General features: G+C 38.1%; 1 protein-coding gene and 1 long non-coding RNA gene across 2 annotated transcripts; both read left to right on the top strand.

Moving 5' to 3' along the window:
- Positions 1–2,467: 2,467 nt before the first annotated feature.
- Positions 2,468–9,470, top strand: LOC139129087 (uncharacterized). The gene is made up of 6 exons (XR_011551499.1): positions 2,468–2,660; positions 4,397–4,642; positions 5,306–5,550; positions 6,145–6,472; positions 6,954–7,508; positions 8,558–9,470. It is a non-coding gene; the product is annotated as an uncharacterized lncRNA (long non-coding RNA).
- Positions 9,471–10,628: 1,158 nt separating this feature from the next.
- On the top strand, positions 10,629–15,922 carry LOC139129086 (uncharacterized). Its single transcript, XM_070694754.1, has 5 exons — positions 10,629–10,861; positions 11,826–12,073; positions 12,837–13,087; positions 13,868–14,197; positions 14,986–15,922. Exons 2-5 carry the CDS (start codon positions 11,841–11,843, stop codon positions 15,264–15,266), a joined length of 1,095 nt encoding a protein of 364 aa, XP_070550855.1. The 5' UTR covers positions 10,629–10,861; positions 11,826–11,840; the 3' UTR covers positions 15,267–15,922.
- The last annotated feature ends 11,236 nt before the right edge of the window (positions 15,923–27,158 follow it).

The following is a 27,158-nucleotide window of genomic DNA, read 5'->3' as shown; positions in this document are numbered from 1 at the left end:
GATAGTACACATTTGCTTAAAATCGTGCATCACTCTTCATGCCTCTGTAGATGTTATTTTCTCGTCCTAGTTTTCACGTCTTATTTTGAATTGCGACAGTGATCGACTTCAACCGTACATTTCAACCATTTTCTTTCGAAATCAATAATAAAAATCAGGGGTCACCGAGCAAATTATGGTACAAGAGAAACAATTACCCGAGATTTATCGATATTTGAAATTCAAAATAGTCGCCTTCCCTGTGCTAACCAAAGGAGAAAAATAAGATTTTCTATATTAGAAAAACTAAGACGGTAAAAAGTGTGGGTTTTCTTCACCAAGAGCTTTAAAATGAATCCCCACAAGCTGTAGATCGATCATGAAAAATACTTTGTTAAAGTATGAAAGTCCGAATACCTGTACTTTCCACGAGGGAATCATGTGACGACACAGTCACGGTGATTTGGCTGATTTATTTAACGTCTGCTCATCTGTTATGTCTGCATGTCTCCGTGGCAAAAACATTGTACAATTTCTTACTTTGATGTAAATGTAATTACATGTACTTGGAGTAAATCTGCTTTGAAAGTCAATAAATACTTACAATCGTTTTGTTCGCACTTGTAGTTTTATCGTCTACCATTGTGACATTCAGCTTTTGTAGAGATGATTTGTGTTCACATGCGTGTGTGTTGTGATTGTTCTGTTCAATTCTGTTCAATAAAGACATACACTGAAATTAAAACTTGGTAGGGGACACGTTTGTACGGCGCTTATCTGACAAAACGTGCTTATCTGACAAAAATAACTAATTACTGCTTGTAGCCTTACTCATTTGTGTAAAGTAATCCCTCACACAATACTTCGTCAGTAAAAACACACACACGAAATCTTAATTAGAGACAGCCAAAAATCACAAAATAGCCATAAAATAGTTAAAAAATACAGTAAATTTCATTGATTGCGTAAAGCGCCGAGCACCTCAATTAATCATGTGTATACATCGATCAACAATAGAGGCTATCTTAAGGGTAGAGGAGAGGGCACGAGGTCACATGAGGTCGTCCGCTCTCACGGTGGCGGGGTTATCAAAATCACCACAATGGCTAGCAGAGCACTTGTGTTGTTGTTTTTGTCACCTTTCTCGATCGCTAATTTTGCCATTAAGTACATAAATTATACTCAATAAACATGCAGGTGGATGAGAAGAGAAGCACCTACATGTAAAATACGGAGCTATCTCCATGGTCTCTACTACAGTAGGCCTACAGTGAGCGAGCCCGAGCCCGACTGATGGAAGAACAACCACAACAAAAAGAAATTTATTAGGCTACATGTCAACAATTTGAGAGCAGTTTACAGAAACAAAATCCTTCGTATAGAAGACTTCGTACTAACGTTAAATTAGCACACTCCGTGTACACAACATCGTACGAAGCGCGAAGCGACAGCCTACGCGCGCATGAAGTGCGCTGGCTAAAGTGACTCCCCAGGGTATTGCTAAAAAGAGTTTTGTCAGATAAGCACGTTTTGTCAGATAAGCGCCGTACACACGTTAAAGTAAAATTTGAAGTGCGCCACCAGTCGCCCACTCCTGATTTTTGTCGGTGGCTGCTTTGCTGGACACGTAAAATTGTCTAGTGATACACCTCCCCATGAATTGAAATACAGTTGACGCGTTTGATTCCAAGAGAAGACGCATTGTTCAACGTTTACTCGGAGACGGTACGCTTGACTGAGTTCACGCGGTAGACCAATCTCCACACAGAGATTGAAGCGCAGTGGGGCAGCAGCGCGGCGTGGATAATTCGAACAAAGCTAGAGGGTCTCCGAGTCGTTGACCGCGCGCCCCCATCAATCTCTGCTGCAGGCAAATTTAAATATTCCAAACTCGGACTTCTTTCAGTCCTGCGCGCGCCCAACTGGCTAAATAAACGTGGCGGAAATAGTAAACGGATAGGAGCAATCCAGCTAGAGATCGCACTTTCCGCACACTGGTAAAAATAATACATTAATACACTAATAAAAATAATAAATAATCTGCTAAAACTTTGGCAATCGCGTCTGCAAAGCTGATAGCCGTTGGGGCATACATTTTGAATCATCAATTTACATCCCTGTAACCTAGAGCAAGGTCTATGTTTTGCAAGTGTTCACGGAATAGAGGATCGATATTGAAACTAGTGTACTATTCATTTATCTAATTTTTTTTGGTTCGAAGTATTATATATAAAAAAGACAGAAAATGTCTATCATGGAAAACGCGCAATACCCAAAAAGTTGGTGAAAACCGTCGCCTGTGGCAGAGATTAGTGTGGCTACTGCTGAGACTCCCCAGTAGGTTATAATTTTCAACAGCCCTACAATCTCTGTCTGGAGATTGGCGGTAGACTACTTAAACTACGTTCGTTTTCAATGACGTCATGTTCCCGAAATAGACGGGACTTTCCAATTCACTTGATAAACATCAAGTTAATAAAACTAAGAAGGACAGTGCATCCATTGCCTTCAAAAGGAACAGCCGGTCTTCGTAAAGCAGTAAGCGTTTCGTTTTCAAGTCACAGTGTGTGCCTCGCCGGCACATAGACTCAGCGAGGTGTACGCGTTCAACGGGGAAGACAGACTTTATTAGGTTACGAGGTCGCTGTTCCGAGCCTACATTCTGGTAGCTCCTTGTACAGGTAAATATAGTAAAACATCTGCACGTAAAATACTCATTCGTCGATACGATGTGACATTGGTCGATATTTGACCACATAAGTGAGTATATTCTTCTTCCCCTGATCGGTTTTGACGCCATTATTGCAAAACTAGCTCTTTTTGAGTTTGTTTCTAATATTTGTGTTATCGTCCAATGACAGTCTTACTGGCCGCGTGTATCCACACTTTGTGAACACATTTTAAAGGCATTATGATTTTTTTCCCAAGGGTTCTGTCTTTCCTTTTAGGGCAGGTTTCAAGCTGAAAGCAAAGTCTTGGGTCCAAATTTTCGTGAAAGTGCATCTGATTCATTTTCCGTCAGCCAGTTCGATTTAAAGAAACGGTTTCGTTTCAATTGTCGGTCCCCAAAGTGCTGACTCAGAGTCAATATGGCGGTTTGCACTCGGGCCAATTCCATTTGTTGCGAACTCGTACCTATTTTGTCTTTTTTCATGCTAAAGGCGACAAGTGTACCCCAATGTCATCTCGCCAGATCAAGAATCTCTAGAAATGTGACTTTTAATGATCATCGTTGCACAGTTTCTGGGATACTTTTGCCTAAATTGCGAGGATATATTGACGCTGTCAATATGAATGACTGCCGGGGCCTGCCAATCAACTAACACAGCTCTAGTGCCTCCGACGTCAAAACTGTGTATATATTGTCGTCATGGCATCGGACTCGTATTCGATGAGTGGACAAAAGAATGACGTCATTCTTTTATAATGGATTAATGGCTTCTAGGAATCTTTATTCGAGATTACTCGGAATACACACATTTCGATGCAGAGTTTATAATACAACTTGTTTATTGTCCTTACTTTTTATTGGCAAGGGTTAGAGGTAGTTATGTCATTATCTTTGTAAACACATGGACTGGAGAGAACGCAAACCCCATTAAGTTAGTATGTGCCACGAAAACGAAAGTGAAAGACTTCAGCTTTTCCTCAAAATTTCCTCAAGGAATCGTTCATCCATTTTCGTACTAAATCTAATATATAAATAAGGGGTCATCGTGCAAATTTTGGTACTAGCGAAACAAATTACCCAAGATTTACTGATATTTAAAATTCAAGATGGCCATCATTCATGTGTTAGCTCTATGGAAAAAATAAAATTCTCGATATTCGAAAAACTAAGGCGGTGAAAAAAATTTTCTTACATCAAGAGCTTTTAAATGAGCCCTCACAAGTGGTAGACCAGAAAAGATTTGTAGAAACTGAGAGTCCGAATATCTGTCCCCGAGGCGCGTTCTACCTTTGAGTTAAATATACTATAATTAGTCACACGGCCCATTGCAAGTATCTGCAATTTCCAAAGTCCCGGTACAACTATATCAAAATGTTCAGATTTTCCCCTACCTTTGACAATAAACTCAGTACTTTTTTCTGAAATCGGTTAACTTTCCCTACTGCGTTTTTAAGACCTGCTTGAAACAGTGGTCGCACAGTGTGCTACAAAGAAACGCATGACACATTTATGCGTTCTGTAAATCATATCCTAATAGGCCTATATCGACAGGGTTAGCACCGAGTTTTGCCCCTTACAACAAATTTTGTGTCGTTTGTCTATTGGCGCCATTGAATCCGCACATCTACCTAGGACTTTATTCAAATAGCATGGCCTTTCCATGCTGTTCATAGCAGCTTCAGAGACACAGTGCTACCAGTGTATCGACTTGTGACACAGTGGTTTTATCCATTTTTTGGTCGACAGGCAGAATGTCTCTCTATATACAAAACTACATCTCAGATATCAAAACCTGTGTCAAGAGCTTCGACGGTGATTACGTCAACCTTGCGTGGGATGTACTATGAGAGAGCATAGTGGAAGTCAGAAAACATATCACGTGGCTTAGGAATATTCAAATTAACAGCAGAGATGTGAATGCGGAAGTCGACAATGCCATTCGTCAAGTGAAACGAGTCTACCGCATTTACTGGAAGAGTGTGTAAATATCAAGTAAGTTATTTCATCACCGAAATCATCTATTAGTCTTGAATATTTATATTCTTGTCCCTGGACATATCATAAACTGACATTTGCTTTCCTAAACCACTTGATAGTATAGTGGAGAAAGTTGAAAGTTGACACATGCATTGTCACGAATCACAAAGTTTCATTGTTTCAGCGTTTGACCTTAATTTTCGAAGTTTGTATAATATAGATTGTCAAATTCTTCCCACTTCCGGGCCTGGTATGTCAATCTACATATCGCTCTGAAATGCTATGTCCAAACATAATATAACGCTCTATGTTAGCGGATACATCATTTGCATCAGGTCACAGGGTCAAATGCCACTTGACTCAGGAAAAAGTATAGTACACGAGTGTATCATCTAAAACTCGGGTTCATTTTTTCCGCAATTTTGCCTAGTTTTCAAGAGGGCGACAACAATTGCTTGCATGTTTTACCGGTACATGTGTAAAGTCATTAATTAAGCTTATATTGGCAAAAAAATTGAACTATTTGATCGTGTGATCTCCAGACGCATTTTTCTTACATGTATCTGACGCTTCTGTTTTCGCTTGTAAAGAATTTGGCATTTTATAAAAGTGTGCTCCTGCTTTTTCCCTTCCCATCTATTGTTCCTCATTGTTTACAACTCACCTTTTGAATTCAAGACATTACAGCAAGCAGTTTGAGTACATGCTGCAGTGCCTTAAAGAAGAAGTTCAGTCAAGACACGAGGGCGTCGACACGTTTCTATGGCGACATCGTTTGCAACGCTACAAGGCACTTTTCGACAACGAGGACATCGAATATTTCTCAGAGATTGCGGAAATGGACTTAGGGAAATTTCTCTTCTTCCGGGAATACATGGAACGCCAGGATTTCAAGGTCCTGATGAAGGAAATCGAAAAAGCAGGTAGGATTGCATAGTAACATCGGCAGGTTCTCTAAGATTTTCAAACTTTGAATTAGCTTGTTTCAAAATGTTCTCAACGAAGCAATAAAACGTATGATGGTAATCAATTAGCAACATTAGATTCAATCGCTTTCGTTTTTGATATAGGGAGCACAGCTTATCTATAAAATAGCGTTTTAAATCTAGTACATTCGACAATGAAACTCATAAATGCTATGAAATGATATACACGACCAAAATAAAATGAGCGTATATCAAAATTGTTTAAAACAGTGCTCAGTTGTAAGCAACTCATTAACAAGAGGGAGAAACATAATTTCATTGTGTTTTGGATATTCAGTTGATGAATCGATGATTCAAGATACTTATCGAGATTAAACAATGTTCAACCGAATTAATCACATGTAAACTGCATATACGTAAACCTCAAAGAGAATAGATTTATAAATTACTTTCTCTTAAAGATATTCTCGCCTTATGTCGTCCTAAACATGCGAAATTAACTATGTGATTTACAGTAATAATAAAGCAAATGAATGTTTCCATCTGCTGTATCTGCATTCTTCTAAAATCTTGAATTGATATATTTCACAGAGCTCAACACGTACTACATCCAGCACTGCATGGAAGGAGATGTAACGAGACTCGGCAGTCAGTGTGACATTACGTCACAGAAAGTGACGTCATCGCTCAACGGGTCACTGACTGAGACGCAGAAGGTGACACTGAGCGTCATCCGCCACCTAGAATCACGAAAGTCCAGGAACGAGGCAGCTGGCTTCGGGTTTAAAGTGTGGGTACCCTCGGGCTTATGGCTGTCGTTGGTGGCCTCCTTTCGGCTACAATAGTCGGTGCCGTTGTCGCTGGAGTTGGCGCAGCAGCAACTAGAGTCGGTCTAGCAGGGAAAACAAAACCCAAAACGGTCAGTGTGGCCTCTTGAAGAAATAGTTTATTAAACAGCTAAGTTAAATACGCAAATCACATCTAACCACTTAATCAAAATATATACGTTCTGTATTATATTACTAAGGTATAAGGATCACTTACCTATGTTATATCAGTAGGAACAGATAAACGTGCTCCAGGAACGGGAAGGCGTAATTTGATAGAATTAAGTTTGACAATTCTATGTCAAGATGTGGAAATAAGGTGTGCATCTACATTGAACTCGACAATATTAGCAAAACTAACGTTCATAAACCGATCTGTGGTTATTATTGCTATTAGCATATTTTTGCTAACAATTTGGGTAATTCAATAGGGACTCCCTATGATAAGTAGGAATACTAAAATACCTACTTTACTGCAATAGATAAATGCCAATTTGCATTGAGAGTATCATCATTGCATGTAGCCACAGCAAAAACCTTACATTTGAATTCTTTTTTTAAATATTTTTACAGAAGTTGTGAGGATCAGACAACAAATGAAGGAGATCGAATCGATGATGTCACACTGGGAAGGCATGATTAAGCATGGAATCGTATCCTGGAAGGAACTCATTATCAGGTTCAAAGAATTAAGAACCCTTCTCAAGGAAGGCGTTGTCAAGCTTAGAAGAGAGGAACTTTACGACATTACCTCGCACTTTCAAGCTGCCGAGAAGTCTCTTGGAAATTTCAACAAACAGACAAGTGACTTTCTAGAGGAAGTTCGACATGTTGTCAATACTTAAGGTCTTTTTAACGACCTTCAGAAAGACAATTGTTAGTTATTGAGATGCCAACTCATAAAAAAAGTGTGTCCATATCTAGTTATTATAACCAAATGAGTTAAATGTGCTAGGACATATATGGTGTGTATGTACTTATTGTTGATTTTTCGTATGAATAGTGAAAAGAAAACTAAACTGACGTACAACTTTTACTGACAGTATTTTAACAAAATATTTACATTTTGTTAATTGTGGGACTTTACAAGAGCCTATAAAGTAAAATGGTTTAGAGGGCATTGATCTTGCAACACATGACAACTTTTCCCCACACAGACTTAGACGGGGTGGCTGAGACCAATCTCTATTGAAATTGGTCTCAGCCACCCCGTCTATTAAAATTCATGAGTTTACTTTTCTTGTTTACGTACATACTTATATCAGATGGAAATCTGAGGATTTGCGATTACATCAGGTTGACAACCCCCCACACAAGAGCAAAAGAACGGTGTCGGCTTGCAAACATTGACCCTAAGTGATAGTAAAAAGGAATATCTGTCACAACATAACGCAATGTGCAGCAAAATCATGTCAGCCTGAGAAACCGTAGCCATTTTAATCGTTTAGCTGCACATAATTATAATTTGAGTGTGTGTTTGACTGGTATTTATTGTCGGTAGTTCTCTTTTTGGAGGATGTGTTGGCCCTGAAAAGGCCGTTTTGTTTGTGCCTATGCCTATTAAAGGATGGTGTATTGGAATGGCGAACCACTGATGATATTTTCAACCACTCAAGCCACCTTTTCGTCGGCATAGAACCCAACGTTGCACTCTTGCGCAACGCCACTTCTTCTGGAATGGAAGTACGCCTTCTTCTTCACCTTTAAAAATATCTTGCCATTGTGCAAGTGCGCATCCATTATTTTGGCCATCAGCTCGGCAGCATCTCTTTTAGGCTGGCAACTTTAATGCCGCCTAATGTTATGGACACCGCATTCCTGTCGTACATACAGGCCGCATCTCTGATGAGTTCAAACACTTCACCGATACCGAGGGATCGCCCAATGCCATAGTGACGCATGCCGACTGCCAGTAGACCACGGAGGATAACTTTCTTGGAAGGCATTCTGACCAAACTGATAGCTCTCCTGCAATTGTTTTCCAAGTCAACTATCCAAGCATTTTAAGAGGGGTGATCAAAAAGGCCAGAACAGCCAATTTTGACCAACCGGGTTCAAGAACCCGGGAAAGGTGTTAAATGTGTTCAATAGATGTGTTTAAGACATAAACATTACGAACAGTAGGATTAAAGTAGGTATGAATAATCCAAACTGCCCAGTTTCTGTGTGGGGAAAAGTTGGAATGAAAAGAAAACAGAGGATTAAATGCAATTCTTTAAATTGAAAACATCCATTTATTCCAGTCGAACTACACAGTTGACATTCTGCAATGCAAAGTTTGAGTTTCCTGCACAAGGCTAGTTAAAGATTGTATATTGGAGATCAAGAACTAGCTGACGGGAGTTTGTCTGAAAGGACTTTATTCAGGCCCAAGTTTGCTCTTGTCATATGTTCGAAATGGTCAATAATTCCATGTAAACAACAGGTTACCTCATGTCACTGCCAAGGATACTAGATGCACTAGAAAGTAATGGTTAATGCAATTATATCTAGAATCTTGCTTTTCATCCAAGGTTGCTGATATGTGACGAGCAAAAAAACGTTGCTATCTTCTAACATGGATTAAACTTTACACCAATAGGTATATAATAGACAGAAAATTCTCTAGCCTTATTTTCTATTCAGAAAAACTATTTTTCCACGTTAAAATATTACATTCTCAAGGGAAATGTTGCGCATTTCCATTTTACATTATCAGGGAACTCATACGGGTTGTAGAACATTATGATTTGATGTGACTTATGGCTAATGCTGAACTAGTTTGAGACATCTTTTATATAACTCAACATCTCTAGTATACACTATGTAGTATTTTATCATTTCCCCATCCATTTTGTATGTTACTGCCCTGGGATTGAATTCAGTTGTGTTTTGTACAGTATGCCTTATACCAATTTTGATTACCGAAATGTACATTCCAAACGTGTAACAATGGCATACCTAGATACTCGTCACTTCCATTCTTCACTCTTCACTCTAAACAAATTAAATGTATATTTTTTAAAAGTCTTTCCATCCAAATCTCAAGAGGCTATATAAGTATTAACCGTTCTTTAACGAGGTGCTTATTAAATAAACAGCTATGATCCAGACATATCAAGGCAGAGACTGCATGGGTATCTTTTCGTTTTTGTAAATATTTTTGCATAATTAGTGCTTCAGTGCGTGAATAAATGAATGATGAAGATAATGATGTAATGCCATGTGACTTGACATGCAACTTGCGGCAATACTGTGGTAGTTGATGCTCTCCTGCGCTAAATTAAACGCGTGCGACTGTTTGAAACTTTCGGACATTCAATACATGCACTGCCTCAACGTTTCATGTCCTCTTGTTTGTTAACTCCATCGAGTGCGACCATTTGAAACTCACAAATAACTTTGAAAGCGCCCATTGTAAGCAATCAATGTGATCAAGTTTTTAATTCTTCCATAATATTTTTAAATAAGTACAAATTTGCCAATTTAGTTGAACATATGGAAAAGATGATGGGTATGTCTATCGATAGAGGGCGCCTGCAGGTGCGAAATGAATCTCTATTACTCAGTCTGATGACTAGTATGAACGATTTAAAGAAATTTCCTTTGAAACAATAAAAGTTGGAAGGCATCTTTGATGAACTGTAGTTAAAACAGAAGGACAATGTGTGTGAGTGTGTGTTTGATCGTTCTGTTTAACACCATTACGGCATTGATTCCCTTAACTGCTTTGCAGCAGAGGAAGGGTTCAAACGCAATCTGATTAAAATCAGATGCAGAGTACGGCGACGTCTCCTTATGCGTACGCGGTATTCTCTCGCTGTCGCCTCTCACTACAATCTGATTAAAGTAGTGAGAGGCGACAGCGAGAGAATACCGCGTACGCATAAGAAGACGTCGCCGTACTCTACATCTGATTTTAATCAGATTGGGTTCAAACGTAGTAATTTTGAAGTGCGCCACCAGTCGCTCACCCAGTTTTTGTTTATGGGGGTTTTTAGGTAAAATTCTTCGTTTCTAAACAGGTAAACACTGTAAACACGTAAAATTGTCTAATGTTACACTACTTCATTAACATACAATACCATGTAAGTCACTAGAGGCACTGGCATTCATTAGAATACACATTATACGACGTTAACTTTGAGGCGGCACACTGCGAAATGATCGATTGAATTCTAAAAATAGGTTGTTTTGAATGACGTCATTCTCCCCAAAATAGACTGGGATTTCCTTATATACTGATAAGAATATGCGTGCAGAGCACATTTTAGCCTACGCCTGCCGAAGGTGAGGTCGCTTGTCCACACGCGTGCACCATGTAAGCGTTTCACGAGCAAAATCACTCGATTTCTTCGCTGGCTCTTTAATTCAGAGTGTTTTTTACGGCAGAGACAGACTAGCTTGCTTAGAACGACAGGATATCCAACCGATATTTCGACCCGGCAACCATTTGTTATTCATCGATTGGCTGTAACACTGGCTGATATTTGACCAAATAAGTGAGTATACTGTTTGTACCCTTGAACCGCCCTGACGCGGTGAACTGCTATATTTTTGCATACATATGACTACCCCTTTGTGGTTTTGCTCGTGCTTGTCGTATTTTCAAACGACGATCTGACCTTTGTATCCACACCTCGTGAACAAATTTATAATGATATCTCACATTTCATTTACAAGGGTTTATCTATTCAGTTTTGGGGAATTCCCAATGCATTGTCTTCTTAAGGTTTCGTGGAAGTTCATTGTTTTCCGTTCAACCAATTCGATTTAAATTTACCGTTTCGTTTTCAAAGTTCGGTATGCTAATTACTTAGCAGAGCAATATGGCGGTACGTACCCTGACCATCGAGTCTGGGTCAATGACCTTTGTATCCAACGATTGAAGTGTTAAAAGAGGCAGAATTTGCATGACTATTTTCGTTGTCATTATAAACGATAGGCAGGGCCTGCAGAGCCTGTTCAAAACTGAGTACATATTGTCATGTAGGGGCATGGTATAGACTAAGTATAGCTCCGTATTCGATAGGTGTACAAAGAATGACGTCATTCTTTTTAAATGGCTCCTAAAAACTTTATTTGACGATTACTCGGAAAACACACATTACGAGGCGGAGTTTATAACATAGAACTTGCTTACTGTCATTTTTATTATTGGCAACGGTTAGACGTAGATATCGACTTATGACTTCGTAAATTTATGATTTCATGTTGCCCAACGCAGGAACGCTGGTCACAGATAGACATTCCGTTTGCCATATGCTGATGTATAGACATGACACTTTAACAAATCTGCACCACACCAAAGCCCCCATCGATTGTCAATGCGCGTATAACTAGGATTTGATTCAACTAGGCTGATCTCTCGGGGATATTAAAATTACGGCTTTAGAGACACAACACTTCGAGTGTGTCGACCAATGATACACTGTGTTCATGCAAGGCTATTGTTTTGATCAACAGGTAGAATGTCGCTCTATGTACGAGAATTCATCTCAGACATCCAAGCCTGTGTCAAGAGCTTGTGACGATGATTACATCAACACTGCCTGGGACATGCTACGTGAGAGCATTATGGAAGTTAGGCGTCTTATCATATGGCGTAGGGAAATTCAAATTAACAACAGAGCTTTGAATACACAAGTTGACAATGCCATTCGTCGAGTGAGAGTAGTCTACAGATATGTATTGGAAGAATGTGTAAACATCAAGTAAGTATTCAATACCAAAACCATGCATGGCTATTCTTGAATATTGTTGGTATTCTTGTCATGCACTCTATCAAAATACTTGACTCAGAGACAGTAATTATATACTAGACGGTACTATTTATGTCAAAAGAACGTCAAATATATTAACTCTCTCCTTGAAATTTCTGTTACTTTTCAGAACACAGTATCACTGCATCAGTTCTGATCTTGGCTCGAATGTTGTAATTTTGAGTGTATTATTTCACTCTTTAATGCATGCCACTTGGGATATAATGATATTGACTCTTTGAAATTCCTGAAACGGAATGGTTCGAAAGAATGTGATCGAGAGACTTAATACATGTGATTCATCACTGCAGCTGGAATTATACGTTTAGATATTTTGACCTTTCTTTTCTTTCGAAATTTCTGACCTGTCGTTTGCGCAAAAGACGGCTTCTCTTACAATTAAGTTGTTTTGTTCCACGGAATTTAATAGTCTTTAACAAATATCATATGACAAAAATATGCTTATACGTTGCAGTGGTGATAGTTTGTACGGCCGTAACGCCAAAGTAAAAGTTTTGGACCAGTTGCTCCGGTAACTCAAACCACAGGAAATCTTATTGTACGAATTGTCTTTCTTGACTTTTCTACCTCTTTTGCTAGAAATTAATTATTCGGTTCGTTTGTTTGCAGCTTCTGTCTTTTGCAATTTCCCATATTTGTTTCTTTTCATGCCTTGTATGGTTGCCCTTTCAAATAATTATGCCTTCGATTCCAGGAATTTCAGCAAGCAATGTGAATACATGCAACAGTGTCAACAAGCAGAAATCAAATCAAGAAACTTGGGCGTTGACACGTTCCTATGGCAACACCGTTTAGAAAGCTACAAGGGGCTTTTCGAAAGCAAGGGTACCGAATATTTATCTGAGATAGTAGAAATGGAACTCACCCATGACTTAGAAAATAATTTTAAAGACAGTATGGAACCTTTGGATTCTGATGCACTCATGAACGTAATCGACAAAGCAAGTATGATTGAATTGTAACATCATTAAGCCTAATTGTGTTCAGAAAGTTAATTAAAGTGATTTGAATATCAGTAACAAAGCATAACAATTGCCTTTGATGTTGCAAGAATGACTGAAATCTTCGTTTAAATATGTTAGAGCAAAACACGCAAGCGAAAAGAATTACCACTGCTTGGTAATACACAATCAATGTCGTATTTCATTGATTTTGTGTTTGATATAGGTAGATGATAACTTATTAAAAGACCATATCTTTTGGAATCTAACACATTCGGCAGTTCAAATCATTAAATGTATTAGTTATTATTATTATATGTACATAGTTGAACAAATATTACTAGAGCAATACAAGTGTTTAAAAAATGTAAGTAATTGTAAACAACATGATAATTGTATGTTATAAGAAGGAAGGAATTGTTCAGTAATGAACAGGATATTCTGTCGTTATTGAAATAGGAGACAAGGGTAGAATTAGTTGTCAACTATTATTTGCAAGTAGAGAGAACATAAACAACTGTCAGGTGAAGTTGAAATTTATGCCATAGTCAAGTTAACCCCTGGAAAATATCTAACAAACATACTTACATAAATTAAGTTTGGTCGTGAACTTACATTGTAAAATTTATGTACTTCACGAGTACCTGCATACCCTATATGAAGCTCAAAAGTTAATTGATGTCGATGAAAAAATGTTACCGATAGAGCAAATCAGCAGTTTCTATTGCTTAAAAATGTCAATTTTAGAAAATAGAAGCTTAATACTTGTATTTACGTCTTACAGAGCACGGCAATTACTACATCCAACACTGCATGGAAGAAGATTTAACGAGACTCGGCAATCAGTGTGAAAGGTCATCAGAGAAAGTGTCGTTACTACTCAACGGATCACTGAGTGAGACGCAGAATGTAACACTAAGCATTGTCCGCTACAAGGAATCACAGAAGTCTATGAACAAGACTGCTAGCGTCGGTTTCAAAGTGCTCAGCGCCCTCGGGCAGTTGGCCGTCGTTGGTGGTCTGCTGACCTTATCATTACCTGGTGTCATTTTTGCTGGAGTAGGCGCAGCGGCAACTGGTGGCGGTGTTACCGGGACTGTGGCAACCCAAAATGGTCAGTATCATTTTAATGAAATAGTTAGTAACAATATTAATCTCACCAAGCTGTAGATAAACAATCAGCCAGTAGCGCTCCAATAAATCAATCCATTAGTTAGATTGAAATTACTCGATGTTAATTTTCTGTAAGTATCAGTGGAGTGCGAACAATGTTGTGAGTAGCAAGGTTTGAGTTGCACCTGTTCGTGGCACGATTAAGAGCATTGATGAAATATTCTATTTCCAGCAAAAATAGACAAGGTAAAGTTTCTCTTTTGAAAACAGCTGTCTCTGCATTAATCAACACACACGAGAAGTCATTCGTCTTAAAATAACGTACAGTCACGCACAAACTTTACCACAGAGACTTCAGCGCTGCCTCGCAACGTAATTTGGACATGTATGCTTTTCCATGATAAGAATATCGAAACAACAGTACTAATATCTTTTGAATCATCGAAATGATGATCGCGTGACATCACTATTCTTAAGCTTAGGTGTCGTTTATATGCTAAAAGTGAGACTCTTTCCTTTTTTTCCTTTTTATGCATTTCACAATATCACTTTTAGGCATAAATAATAGAAAATTCCTACTTTCTCACACAGATTTTTGTTGTATACAGTAAATTTTTGATCGGTTTGAACTCACTGGGCACCTAGTCACCTAGCGAAGACGCAACAGTCAAAACTGCTCGGTCAAAGCTCCATTTTTAAAATAGAATGGTTCAATAACAGAGATAAGTCGTTAGAACATTTCTTCAAAGCAGAATTTTTACATATGGTCTTCATTTTCTGTTTTTATAGAGGTTGCAAGGATCACCGAACAAATCAAAGACATAGACTCTATGATGTCATACTGGAAAGGCATAATTCAGCATGGAATCACATCCTGGGAGGAACTCATTATGAAGTTCAAGGAATTAGGAACCCTACTCAAGGAGGGCGTTATCAAGCTTGAAGAAGAAGAACTTTACGACATCACCTCGCACTTCCAAGCTGCCGAGAAGTGTCTTCGAAACTTCAGCAAACAGATCAATGACTTTGCAGAGGAAGTTCAACTTCTCTTCGATACTAGGCTCTCTTAAACGACAAACAGAAAAACAATTTACCAATTATAAGATGCACAAAGTGCAAAAAGTATATGTCCTTCGTACTATATTTCTACAAAATCAAGTTGATCGCGTGAGAACAGTTGTGTCCTCGTGCCTTCTGTTCAGTTTTCGTCTGCCGAAAAGAATAGACAACCGCCATGACTATACCTTCTACCAACAGAATAAAGGAAAACATTTACTTGTGTACATTGGACCTGATGGAATGTCGTTTGCTTCACTAGAGTTTCGAGATCTTGAGTAGTGAAATTGTTTAAGGGCATTTCCTTGTAACATAGAGAAACAGCGCTTTATATTATGTGGATGGTATGAATCACTCATTCCAGTCAAGCTATACAGCTGACATTGTGGATCTGCAGAGCCTGACTCTTTTCCAACAGCTTGTTACTGTTTGTATATTCAATACCACGATATTTGGTTAACTGACTATAGAGAGGAAATAATCTGAACGAATATCATTCCGGAGTAATTTTGCCATTTATATATTTTGTATATGATAATGATTGCACATAAAATGATGTTTTACATGACATTGCTGAGAATAGCGGGCCTATTCCTCACTGGCTTTGAGTACACGGAACTATGTTCCTCCATCAGTTATTTGTTTCTTATGTAAAAGATTAAATTTTTAAATAAGAATACAACAAATTGCTTGAAATTGTCTTTTATTTTTCGAGAGCGCGTGAGAAGATGATGATAATAATGATGGTAATGACGATGATGATGCCTATGATGGTGATGATGATGGCAACGACGACGAAGACGATGATGATGATGATGATAATGATGATGATGATGATGATGATGATGATGATGATGATGATGATGATGATGATGATGAGTGAGACAAGTCTAAGAGAGATCAATAATTTACTGGTCTTTTCTCTGGTTACATCGGCTTGCAAAATGAAACAAAATGAAACATGTCGAAGAATTATATGTCCAATACTGACACAATCACTTTAACACTTTTACAACAGTGGTGTTCCAAAATACCTGGCATTATTACGAGGTATTTTCTTCCTCGATAACTTTCTTGATCACACGTTTATGATATTTGTCTCAATAATACTGACTGTCATCAGGGAATTATTCAAAAACCGCTAGGGGTTTATTGTAGTGGGTTCTACTTATTTGTAGAAAGTAACTCCCTACACAATACTTCGCCTGTAAAAACACATAAATGCAATGCTAATTACAGCAGTTCAATATCAAAAACGTCACAAAATGACGATGTAATAGTTAAAAATGATAAATTGCATTGATTGCATAAAATTACCAAGCCCCTCAATTACTCGCTATGTGTCCCACGATTCACATGTAATGACCGTCTTAGGGAGTAGAGGAGAGCGTCCGAGGCTACATGACTGGATTCGTCTGCCGTGGCGATAGTATCAAAATCACCATGATGGCGAGCAGAGCACGTCTTGTTTTGTTTTGTTTTGTTTTGTTTGCATCACCTTAGTCGTGGCAGCCTTAATTCTTGCTGCATCAGCATTCACAATCGTTAGATTTCGCATTTGAGTACATTAATAAATCATTATCAATAAACATGCAAACGGATGATAAGAAAAGTATCTAGTGTCTCATCTATAGTGAGCGAGCCTGGTGGCTGATGCAAGAACAACCATAATAAAAAAGGATTTAAACAATTTAGGAGCAGTTTACAGAAATAAAATTCTTCGTATAGATTACTTCGTATTACTGTAGGCCTATATCTATGATGTAGTCGGTACACTCAGTATTCATATACTTTCAGTGATACATTTAATGAGGATGGAGAAGTGCGCAGGCTAAGTTACTCCCTAGGCTATTGATTAAAAAAAGTCTTCTCAGACAAGCACGTATTGTCAGATAGTCGTCGTACATACGCTATACTTATTGCTCCGTCTTGGTATTTCAAATATAAATACATTCAACTTTGAAGAAATTCTCTTTATAACAATCCAAATTTGAAGGCAATTTTGATCAACAACAGTTAAAACTAAAGATGTTAGTGTGAGTGTGTGTTTGGAGTCTACTGTTCGACATTTTAAGTCAATGTGGGATTTCACTAACATGTAATTACTTTTGCAGAGGACAGATTAAAAATGATATTATTTTCGATGTGCGCCACCAGTCACTCACCTGCTTTTGTTTGTGAAGGTTTGAGGGCGCAATCTCCGTTTCTAGACAGGTTAACAAATACTATAGTCTAGTCTTACACCAATACATTACATACGATACCAAATAAGTCACTACAGACACTCGCCTTCATCAGAATGCACATTATACGACGTTTACATTGAGGCGGTACTCTACTGATTTATCGATCGCTTTCTAAAAAATTGTTATTTCAATGGCGTCATGGTCCAGAAATAGACGTGGACTTTCCTTAATGTTTATATATTGGTAAACATTATGCGTATGAAACACACTTTAGGCCACATCCTCCGCGGGTGAAGTCGTTCTTCCAAACGAGAACGCCAGTAGTTTTTCACGAGCAAATCGTCGCCAGCACACTGAGCGTAGTGTACATTATCAATAAACATGCAAAACGGATGATAAGAAAAGTATCTAGTGTCTCATCTATAGTGAGCGAGCCGTGTGTCGGATGCAAGAATAACCATAATAAAAAGGATTTTAAACAATTTAAGAGCAGTTTACAGGAATAAAATTCTTCGTATAGCCATTTTATTTAACCAATCAGACTAAAACAGTTTCCTTCTACACAGGTGCATCATACCACTCTGTAGCCCTTATTCAAATGCAGATTGCAGTTGACCAAAGCCCTTGTTTTAGTTGTCTGTGATAGGTCAGTCTCCCAAACTCGCGCAAGGTGCTAATGCCCTCTGTGAACCTTTCGACGTACAACGGGTCGCTCCATTCCATTGTGGGTGTTTAAATGAAAAGTCGACAATTTATTGGTAGTAATTTTCAAATTTAGAGAAGATTGGCCGTCTTTCGTGGTAAAGGTCGAAAACAGAAACTTGTAAACATCACTCGGCCTTCGGCCTCGTGATTGTTTACAAGTTCCTGACCATACGTGTGGTGATTACAACTGTAACAGCACACCTACTCGTGCGATTAACTATACTTACCATCGAGACTGGGTCATAGACATTGGTTTCCAACGATTTAAGTGCTAAAGGAGGCATGTTTATCTAATATCATCGTGCCAGATGACGACTCTATAAAAGTCAGACTTTCAAAAAACCAGCCCTGCACGTTTCTCGGATAATTTTGCAGACACTGCATGGCTATTTTCGTTGTCATTATAAACGATTGGCAGGGCCTGCAGAGAGGCGCTGTTCAAAGCAGAGTACATATTGTCATGTAGGGCATAGTTTAGTATAGCCTCGTATTCGATACGTCGACAATGAATGGCGTCGTTCTTTTTAACGGGCAAATGGCTCCTAAGAAACTTTATTCGACGATTACTCTGAAAACACACTTTTCGAGGCGGAATTTATAACACAAAACTTGCTTACTGTCATTTTTATTATTGACAATGGTTAGACGTAGATATATGAGAGTATCTTATTGAATGCAAACAACATTCAGCAAGCTATTATTGGTCACTTGGCTTATAAAGATATCTTGAATTTCCAAATTCCAGCCACAAGCTGTATCAACATTTGGGGATTTCCTCAACCCTCGACAATTATACTATAGTGCTTTTGCCGGTAATGGTGAAGCTTTCAACTTTAATACTGTTAGAAATTATGCCATGGAAAGATTTTTTTATAATTGAAAGTTTTGAAAATTCTGTACCTCTGATCTTTCGAGCATGCCTATTTATGTAAATGTACTATTCTTAGTATCGACTTATGACTTCTTAAATTTATGATTTCATGTTGCCAACGCAGGAACGTTGGTCGCAGATAGACGCTCCGTTTTCCTATGCTGATGTATAGACATGACACTTTAACAGCTCTGCATCACACCAAAGTCCCCATCGATTGTCAATGCGGGTATAACTAGGATTTGATTCCTCTAGGCTGATTTATAGAGGTTATTGTAATTGAAGCTTCAGAGACAAAATGCTTCGAGTGTGTTGACCATTGACACACTGTTTCTATGCAAGGCCATTTGTTTTGATCAACAGGTAGAATTTCGCTCAAAGTACGAGAATTCATCTCAGGTACCCAAGCCTGTGTCAAGAGCTTTGACAATGATTACGTCAACACTGCCTGGGACATGCTACGAGAGAGCATTGTGGAAGTTAGGTGTCTTATTATATGGCGTAGGGAAATTCAAATTAACAACACAGTTTTGAATGCACAAGTTGACAATGCCATTCGTCGAGTGAAAGGAGTCTACAGATATGTATTGGAAGAATGAGTAAACATCAAGTAAGTATTCAATACCAAAACCATGCATGGCTATTCTTGAATATTGTTGGTGTTCTTGTCATGCACTCTATCAAAATACTTGACTTCCCGGCAATAATCATATATTATTTATGTCAAGAGAAAGCCAAATATAAAATTCTTTCTGCAAAATTTTGTCACTTCCAAGAACTCAGCATCACTGCATCAGTTCTGATCTTGGCCCGAGTGTTGTAATTTAAGTGTTTTTTTCACTATTCAATGCATGCCGCTTGTGGTCTGATGATCTTAACTCTTTCCTGAAACAAAATGGTTTGACAGAATGAGAGACTTAATACATGTGTTTAATCACTGCAGCTTGAATTATACTTTTAGGTATTTTGACCTTGGCTTTCGTTCGAAGATTCCTGACCTGTGGTGGGCGCAAAAGAACGGCTTCTCGTATAATTAAGCTGTTCTGTTATACGGAATTTACTAGTTTTTAAAATAAATATGTATCAGATGACAACAACATGCTTATACATTTCCGTAGTAATTGTTTGTACGGCCATGACCCCAAAGTAAAAGTTTTGGACCAGTTCGCTCCGGTAACTCAACTTCCGGAATTTTTATTTCACGACTATTGTCTCTCTTGACTTTTCTACCTCTTTTGCTCGAAATTAATTATTCGGCTAGTTTGTTTGCATCTTCTGTCTTTGCAATTCCACATGCTTGCCTCTTTTCCTGCCTTCTGTGGTTCCCCCTTTTAAACAATTATGCCTTCGATTCCAGGAATTTCAGCAAGCAGTGTGAGTACATGCTACAGTGTCAACAAGCAGAAATCTTATCAAGAAACTTGGGCGTCGACACGTTCCTATGGAGACACCGTTTAGAAAACTACGTAGGGGCTTTTCGAAAGCAAGGAAATAGAATATTTATCTGAGATAGTAGAAATGGAACTCACCCATGATTTAGAAAATCATTTTAGAGACAAGATGGAACCTTGGATTTTGATGCACTCATGAAAGAAATAGACAAAGCAGGTATAATTAAATGATTACATTATTAGTTATTGTTCTGAAAGTCAATTTAAGTGGTTTTAAAATCCGTAACAAACATAAAAATGGCCTTTGCAATAGACATCAAATCAGGTCCAATAATCGTTATCATTCAAGGTAAAATGTGAAATTAACCAGGTCCAAGGAACATATAGATGATGACAAAGGCAATGGGGCCATCTTGAACCACGAAATAGTGGTGGTACCAGGTGTCTGGAATGGGTAAGCGTACCCTGCCAGCTAGCCGCACCCGTCAAGATTGACCCAAAGTGACAAATTCATTGTTATTTGGTGAATTCACCAAATTACTTTTGTGAGTCAAAATTTGGTATGCTGTCACTCATCATTTGAGAAACAGACAGGTCATATTTTGATACAACATCTCCGTATCTACCATAGAACTTCTTAAGTGATTTCACTAATCTACTTTCTGAGAATCCTTGCCTCACTAGCTTTTGAGCTAATAGGCTGTGTCTCACTCGAAAGTCTTCGTGATCATATGAATTGCATGCTCTATTGTATCTGAGGAGTTGTGAAATATACACACCATAAGCTGGAGATGATGGTATATTGCTCGACAAAAAGGGAAAGTTTATGATTTCAAAATTGAAATCGTCTCTTTTGTCATACAGCTTAGTATATGGTGTATTATGTCTAATTTCAAACAATACATCTAGGTATGATGCCGAGTCCACACTTTCAGTTGTTTCTTTTATTTCTAAATCATCTGGGTAGATGTGGTGTAGATAATTGGATATACCAGGATTGTTTAAACTGATGAGATCATCAATATATCTGTGGGTGTTGTTAAATCGCTTGGCAATCCTTTTACACCCAGATTTCTGAAGTGATTGCATGAACTCTGCTTCATACGAATACAAACATAAGTCTGCAAGAAGTGGGGCGCAGTTTGTGCCCATGGGAATGCCTATGGTTTGCCTGAATGTCATGCCAGCAAACTTGATAAATATGTTGTCAATTAGGAAATAAAGCATTTGAATCACCTCAACATCACTGTATTTGAGCCTGGCATCACTGTTGTTGGTGAAATAGCCTAAGTTGCGCTTGATGGCAATGTATTCATACCTACGACTACCATTCTTGTAAAAGAAGGCTTTCTTCACGAGAGATGATAGCCTGTCTTTAAGTTTGTTATGTGGGATGGTTGTGTACAACGTTGAAAAATCAAATGTGTGGATTGAATTGTACATGTTTTTGTTATTTTGTAAAATATGTACAATTCTTTGGAGTTCTTTAATATCCACATTTGATTGACCCCACTAGTTTCAGAAATTTTGTCACAATACCGTACCAAACCAGATTTAGTGGTTGATAAAATGATGGTTAAAAGTTGTGACAAGCGTTTTGTTGTACACTTACTGGAACCAGCTATGAAACGTTGTTTATAGGGATTCTTATGGGTCTTAGGAATCCAATATAGATTAGGATAATACCTTGTCATCTTGCACTAACTCGATGCCAAACTCACTCAAAACTGTTGAATGGTTCTGCAATATTTCCTCTTCAGATAGGTTGAAAGAGAGTATGTTGTGCTACTCTCATCATCTGAGTTAATCTGAAGTTCGTTCTTTAAAGATTGAATGTAATATTGCTTGCAGACAAAAATGATGTTGTTTGATGCTTTGTCTGCAGGCACAACAACATATTTATTGTGTAAAGCATCTAGACATTCCCGTACAGAAGGGTCATCGAAGGCAGATGTAGTGTTGATGACAGTGTGTAAGGAACGAAGACGTGAAATGCGAGATTTTACCTTATCACGGACTGTGCGAAGCCGGTCCGAAAGACATCCAACGTCTTCGTCTTCAAGGGCAGCCCACTTCTTAGCATAAGCCTCAGCAGCATCCATGATTAACTTAAAGTTAAAGTTCCAGTGTACTTTGGGTGGCTCGCGATATTTTGGGCCAAACTGGAACAGCTGCCGAAGCTTAGGATGTGGACTATTTTCATGTCACCTGTTATTATATGACCGTGAGGTTTGTAACAAAAGGGTGATGACATACAATTGAAATCTTTATTTAAATATCTTAGAGCAAAACACGCATGCGCAAAAGAATTACCACTTTCATTGATTTTGTCTTTGATATCGATAGATGACAACTCCTTAGAAAGACTCTATCTCTTCGAATCTAACATATTTGGCAGTTCAAATCATTCAATGTGTTAGTTATTATTATAATACGTAATGGAACAAATATTACTAGAGCAAATACAAGCAGCGTTTTAAAAGCTTAAGTTCTTATAAACATCATAATAATTATATGTTATCAGAAGAAAAGACTTTGTTTAATAATGAACAGGATATTCCGTCGTTATTGAAAATAGGAGACACATTTAAAATTAGTTGTCAAGAATGCTTTGCAAGTAGAGATAACGTAAGCAACTGTCAGGTGAAGCTCAAATTGATACAACAGTCAAGTTAACCCCGGGGAAATGTCTCACAAACATACTACATAAATTAAGTTTGGTCGTGTTTAAATTTACAATTTATGTACTTCACGAGTACCTGCATTAAGTTTGGGCTGGAGCTTAAAGTGTACAATTTATGTACTTCACGAGTACCTGCATTAAGTTGGTCTAGATTAAATCGATATTTGTGCTTGCTTTTTAATTTCTGTTGACAGGCGTACGTAATGCCAATGCTTTATCGATTTGTTCCTACAGGCTCCAATATTATTCCGATGAATGGTAGGGTCTTATTCTTCGTTTTCCAAGTCTCCTCAGTTCTCTCATTTCACGCGCTAATCATTGTCTTCATTTTGTGGATCCTCAAACCTTCGCCCACACCAACACCTTTGAAGGCATGTGGATGCATGCCATGCGAACTTGGATTGGCTTCACACCTTCAGACTTATTTCCGACTTGTCGTTATAGAATATTATGAGTTCATGTAGCGGAGGCGTTTCGGCAATAAAGCTAAGGCGTGGATTTTACTTGTTCAACATATTTCAATTCTCTGTCCTTGAAGTTTACAGTCCCCTTGATCGATTCATTGCAACTCTGCACATAACACCATATTATGCCAAATGTTTTGAGACGGTCTAAAAACTAATATCACGCCTAAGTTTACAACTCATGAAGCCACTGCCACTGATGTGTGACACTGGGAATGCACAAACCAGACGAAGTTTGTGCTAGTGACAATATATGCACCCTAAATCATTATATTGGCAGCGAATTTCGTTTGCTTCTGTACTTAATTCACTTCGTCGATGGGTGGAATTTTTATGTTATTTCCCTGGCATATCCAACGAATTGTTGTTCACGTTTTCATCTACAATAGCAATGAAATATTGCATTTCATACATGTTGAGTGATGAACCACTTTTATATAAAAGTGTATCCTGTCAAAAACGGAACACACACCTTTCGTATTGTAAAAAAGGCAGCAAATGACAAATTCAATAATAAATGTCAAACACAAAGTTTTCAACATATAAAACATCCTAAACAAGTGCAAATACAACAAACAATATGAAAAATATTCAAACAATAACAAATCTGCACAACAAACACGACAATGCAGAGAAAAAAATAAAGACAGGCAATAAAGCAATCAATGCAGAGGCATAAATTCAATGAAAGAAGGAAAATGCGTAAAAGACTTTCAAATCATTACGAGTGAACATTATAAATTAATCAGTTCCTGCTTATCATCATCATCCTAACGTAAATATGAAACATTGCACCCCTTTCTCGCAACTTGTTCTCGTGGAGTACAGGCTATAGGCAGTGCTTCACATGCTTGAGGTGCTGGGTTCGACCCCCGGCAGCGGTACTTGTTGTTGTGTAAAATAACGTAACTATAAATTAAGACTTTCTCTCCTTGTCATTAACCAAATGTTCCTTCCACATAGATATCAGGATAGATGAAGAAGACGCGATTAGAGTTAGGAAATTGCAACAAGAGGGAACGGGGTGAGGATACTGAAAATTGGGACCTTCAATCATTTCCCCCTAAGCCCCCATTCCTAACTCTTACATCAAAAACAACTTATCGCCCCTTTTAGAACGTAAACTTTGACCTCATTTCCACAAGTATACACATCTTTGACGTCATCTTTTTGTAGCTACACCACTTGTAAATGGTACCCAGCAATCTATTGACATGCCGATCTTATACACTTACTAGACATGTTTTATTTCAAGAGAGGGCCGTATGTACAATTTATTGCTCGACAGTTTTCACTTCTGAGAACAAAGCTTCGCTGCAACAGTCCTGATCTTGGCTTGAAAGTTGTGATTGAATGTACATTATTTTCATTATTTTATAACAGCCTCTCGTTATCTGGTGATCTTGACCAATTCTCTAAAATAGAAAGGTGAAACAGATTGAGCGGCTAAATGCATATGATATATCACTCATTGAATCTTGATAATGTTATTCCAAAATTGCTGACGTATAGTTTGCGTAGAAGACATTTAACGATGTCAGAAGCTGTTCGATCTCACAGAAATCAATACAAAATAGAGCTGTTATAAACTTATTTTGCAAAATAAATGACAAGAATCTGGCTGTATGTTTCAGCGGGAATTGTTTGTACAGTCATGAAGCCAACTTGAAGTTGGCAAAAAACATTAAAAAGCTTATTTGACAATTTGATCAAGTAACTCGTACCTCAGAAATTTATATCGAGAATTAAATGAGTATTTCTTGACCTTTAGATCCCTTTGCTTTACATATTTAGTTCGTTTGTTTGCGTCTTTGTCCTCTGCAATTTCACGTGTTACTTCTTTCCTCTTCTGTGGTTCCGCTTTTTTTAATGATTTACTTTTTTAATCCAGGCACTTCAGTACGCAATGTGAGTACATGCTGCAGTGTCTTCAGGCAGAAATTCTATCGAAGGAACTTGGGCGTCGACACGTTCCTATGGCAACACCGTTTGGAACGCTATAAGGGTGCTCTTCGAAAGCGAGGATATCGAATATATCTGACATTGTGAAAATGGGACTGCACCCATGACTTGGTGAAACATTCAGAGACAATATGAAACTCAGATTTTGATGCACTCATGGAAGAATTTGACAAAGCAGGTATGATTGCATTATAACATCAGTAGGCTAGTACAGTCTTGAACGTTAAAGTGTGCTTTCATAAGCTGAGTAACGAAGCATAACGCAGATCTTTGATATTACAAGACTGACTGAAATCTTCGTGTAGTACAGTAAAGTACGCAAACTTAAAGAGTTATCGTTGGGTTGTAATACACGAACATCGTCTTATTTCATCAATTTTGTTTTCGATATAGATGGGTGCCGTGGCAAAAGAGTAAAGTCTGATTCCAACACATTCGGCAGTTCAAATCATAGCATGTATCATGCGATATTTTCTTAGTTGAACTAATATATAACTAACAAATACTAAATGTTTAAACAGCGCTGGGTACTTGTAAACAGCATACAGATCGTACGTTTTAAGGAAAGGACTTTGTTTAATTCACATTCGGATATTCGGAATTGATTTAAAATATGAGATGCATGTACAATTAGTTGTTTCAACCATGCTTTGCAAATAGACGGGAGCATAAACAATATGTTCAACTAGATTTGTTTGAATTTATACCACAGTCAGGTAAACCATCTGGAAAATAGAGTATTGATGGCTTAGGTGTACTTAAACTTGGTCTTTAACTAAATTAGATGTATATGTACTTCCACTGCATTCACTTTATATGGCTGAAAAGTAATTAAGTATGCTTGAAGGGAATAATATTAAAAAAAACAAATTGACAGTTTTCATTTGCTAACAAAACAAGTCAATCTTACATTTGGATTTGCATTTTTACAGAGCACGATAATTACTACATCCAACACTGCATGGAAGAGGATTTAACGAGACTAGCAATCAGTGTGAAAGTCATCTGAGAAAGTTACGTCACTGCTTAACGGATCACTGAGTGAGACGCGAAATGTAACACTAAGCGTCATCCGCCACCTGGAACCACAGAAGTCCATGACGAGGCTGCTGAACGTCAGGTTCAAAGTGCTCAGCTCTCTCGGGGTGTTGGCCGTCGTTGGCGGTCATGCTGACCTTGTCACCACTACCTTGTTTCATTTTCGCTGGAGTCGGCGCAGCAGCAATTGGTGGCGTGTGCCGGACTGTTGATACCCAAAATGGTTAGTATGTTTATTGAAATAGCTTGTGACATGCAATTTTGATCTAACCAAGCTTTCATGAACAATCAAAACTATCCTGGTAGCTACATTCAGCCTAAATAAATCAGTCAATAAGTGAGATTAAAATCATCCTATGTTTACTAAAGTCTTTCTATGCGAGTGCAGTGTTTATGTGTGGCAAGGGATTAAACGTACGTGTTCTTAGCACGAAACGACGTAAATAGAAGATGAAATATTCCATCTAGTGCAATTTCCGAGGTGTAAAGTTCTATGCAAATGAGAACAAGTGTAGCGAAGTGTAGCGACGCTAAATTAACACTATACTTGAAAACTTAATGTGTTAGGAGTGTTGGTTTATATTTTATAAAGCATTCTGTAAAATT

The sequence above is a fragment of the Ptychodera flava genome, unplaced genomic scaffold, assembly GCF_041260155.1.
Source record: "Ptychodera flava strain L36383 unplaced genomic scaffold, AS_Pfla_20210202 Scaffold_90__1_contigs__length_430918_pilon, whole genome shotgun sequence".
NCBI lineage: Eukaryota > Metazoa > Hemichordata > Enteropneusta > Ptychoderidae > Ptychodera > Ptychodera flava.
This window is presented reverse-complemented; position numbering and strand designations above follow the sequence as displayed.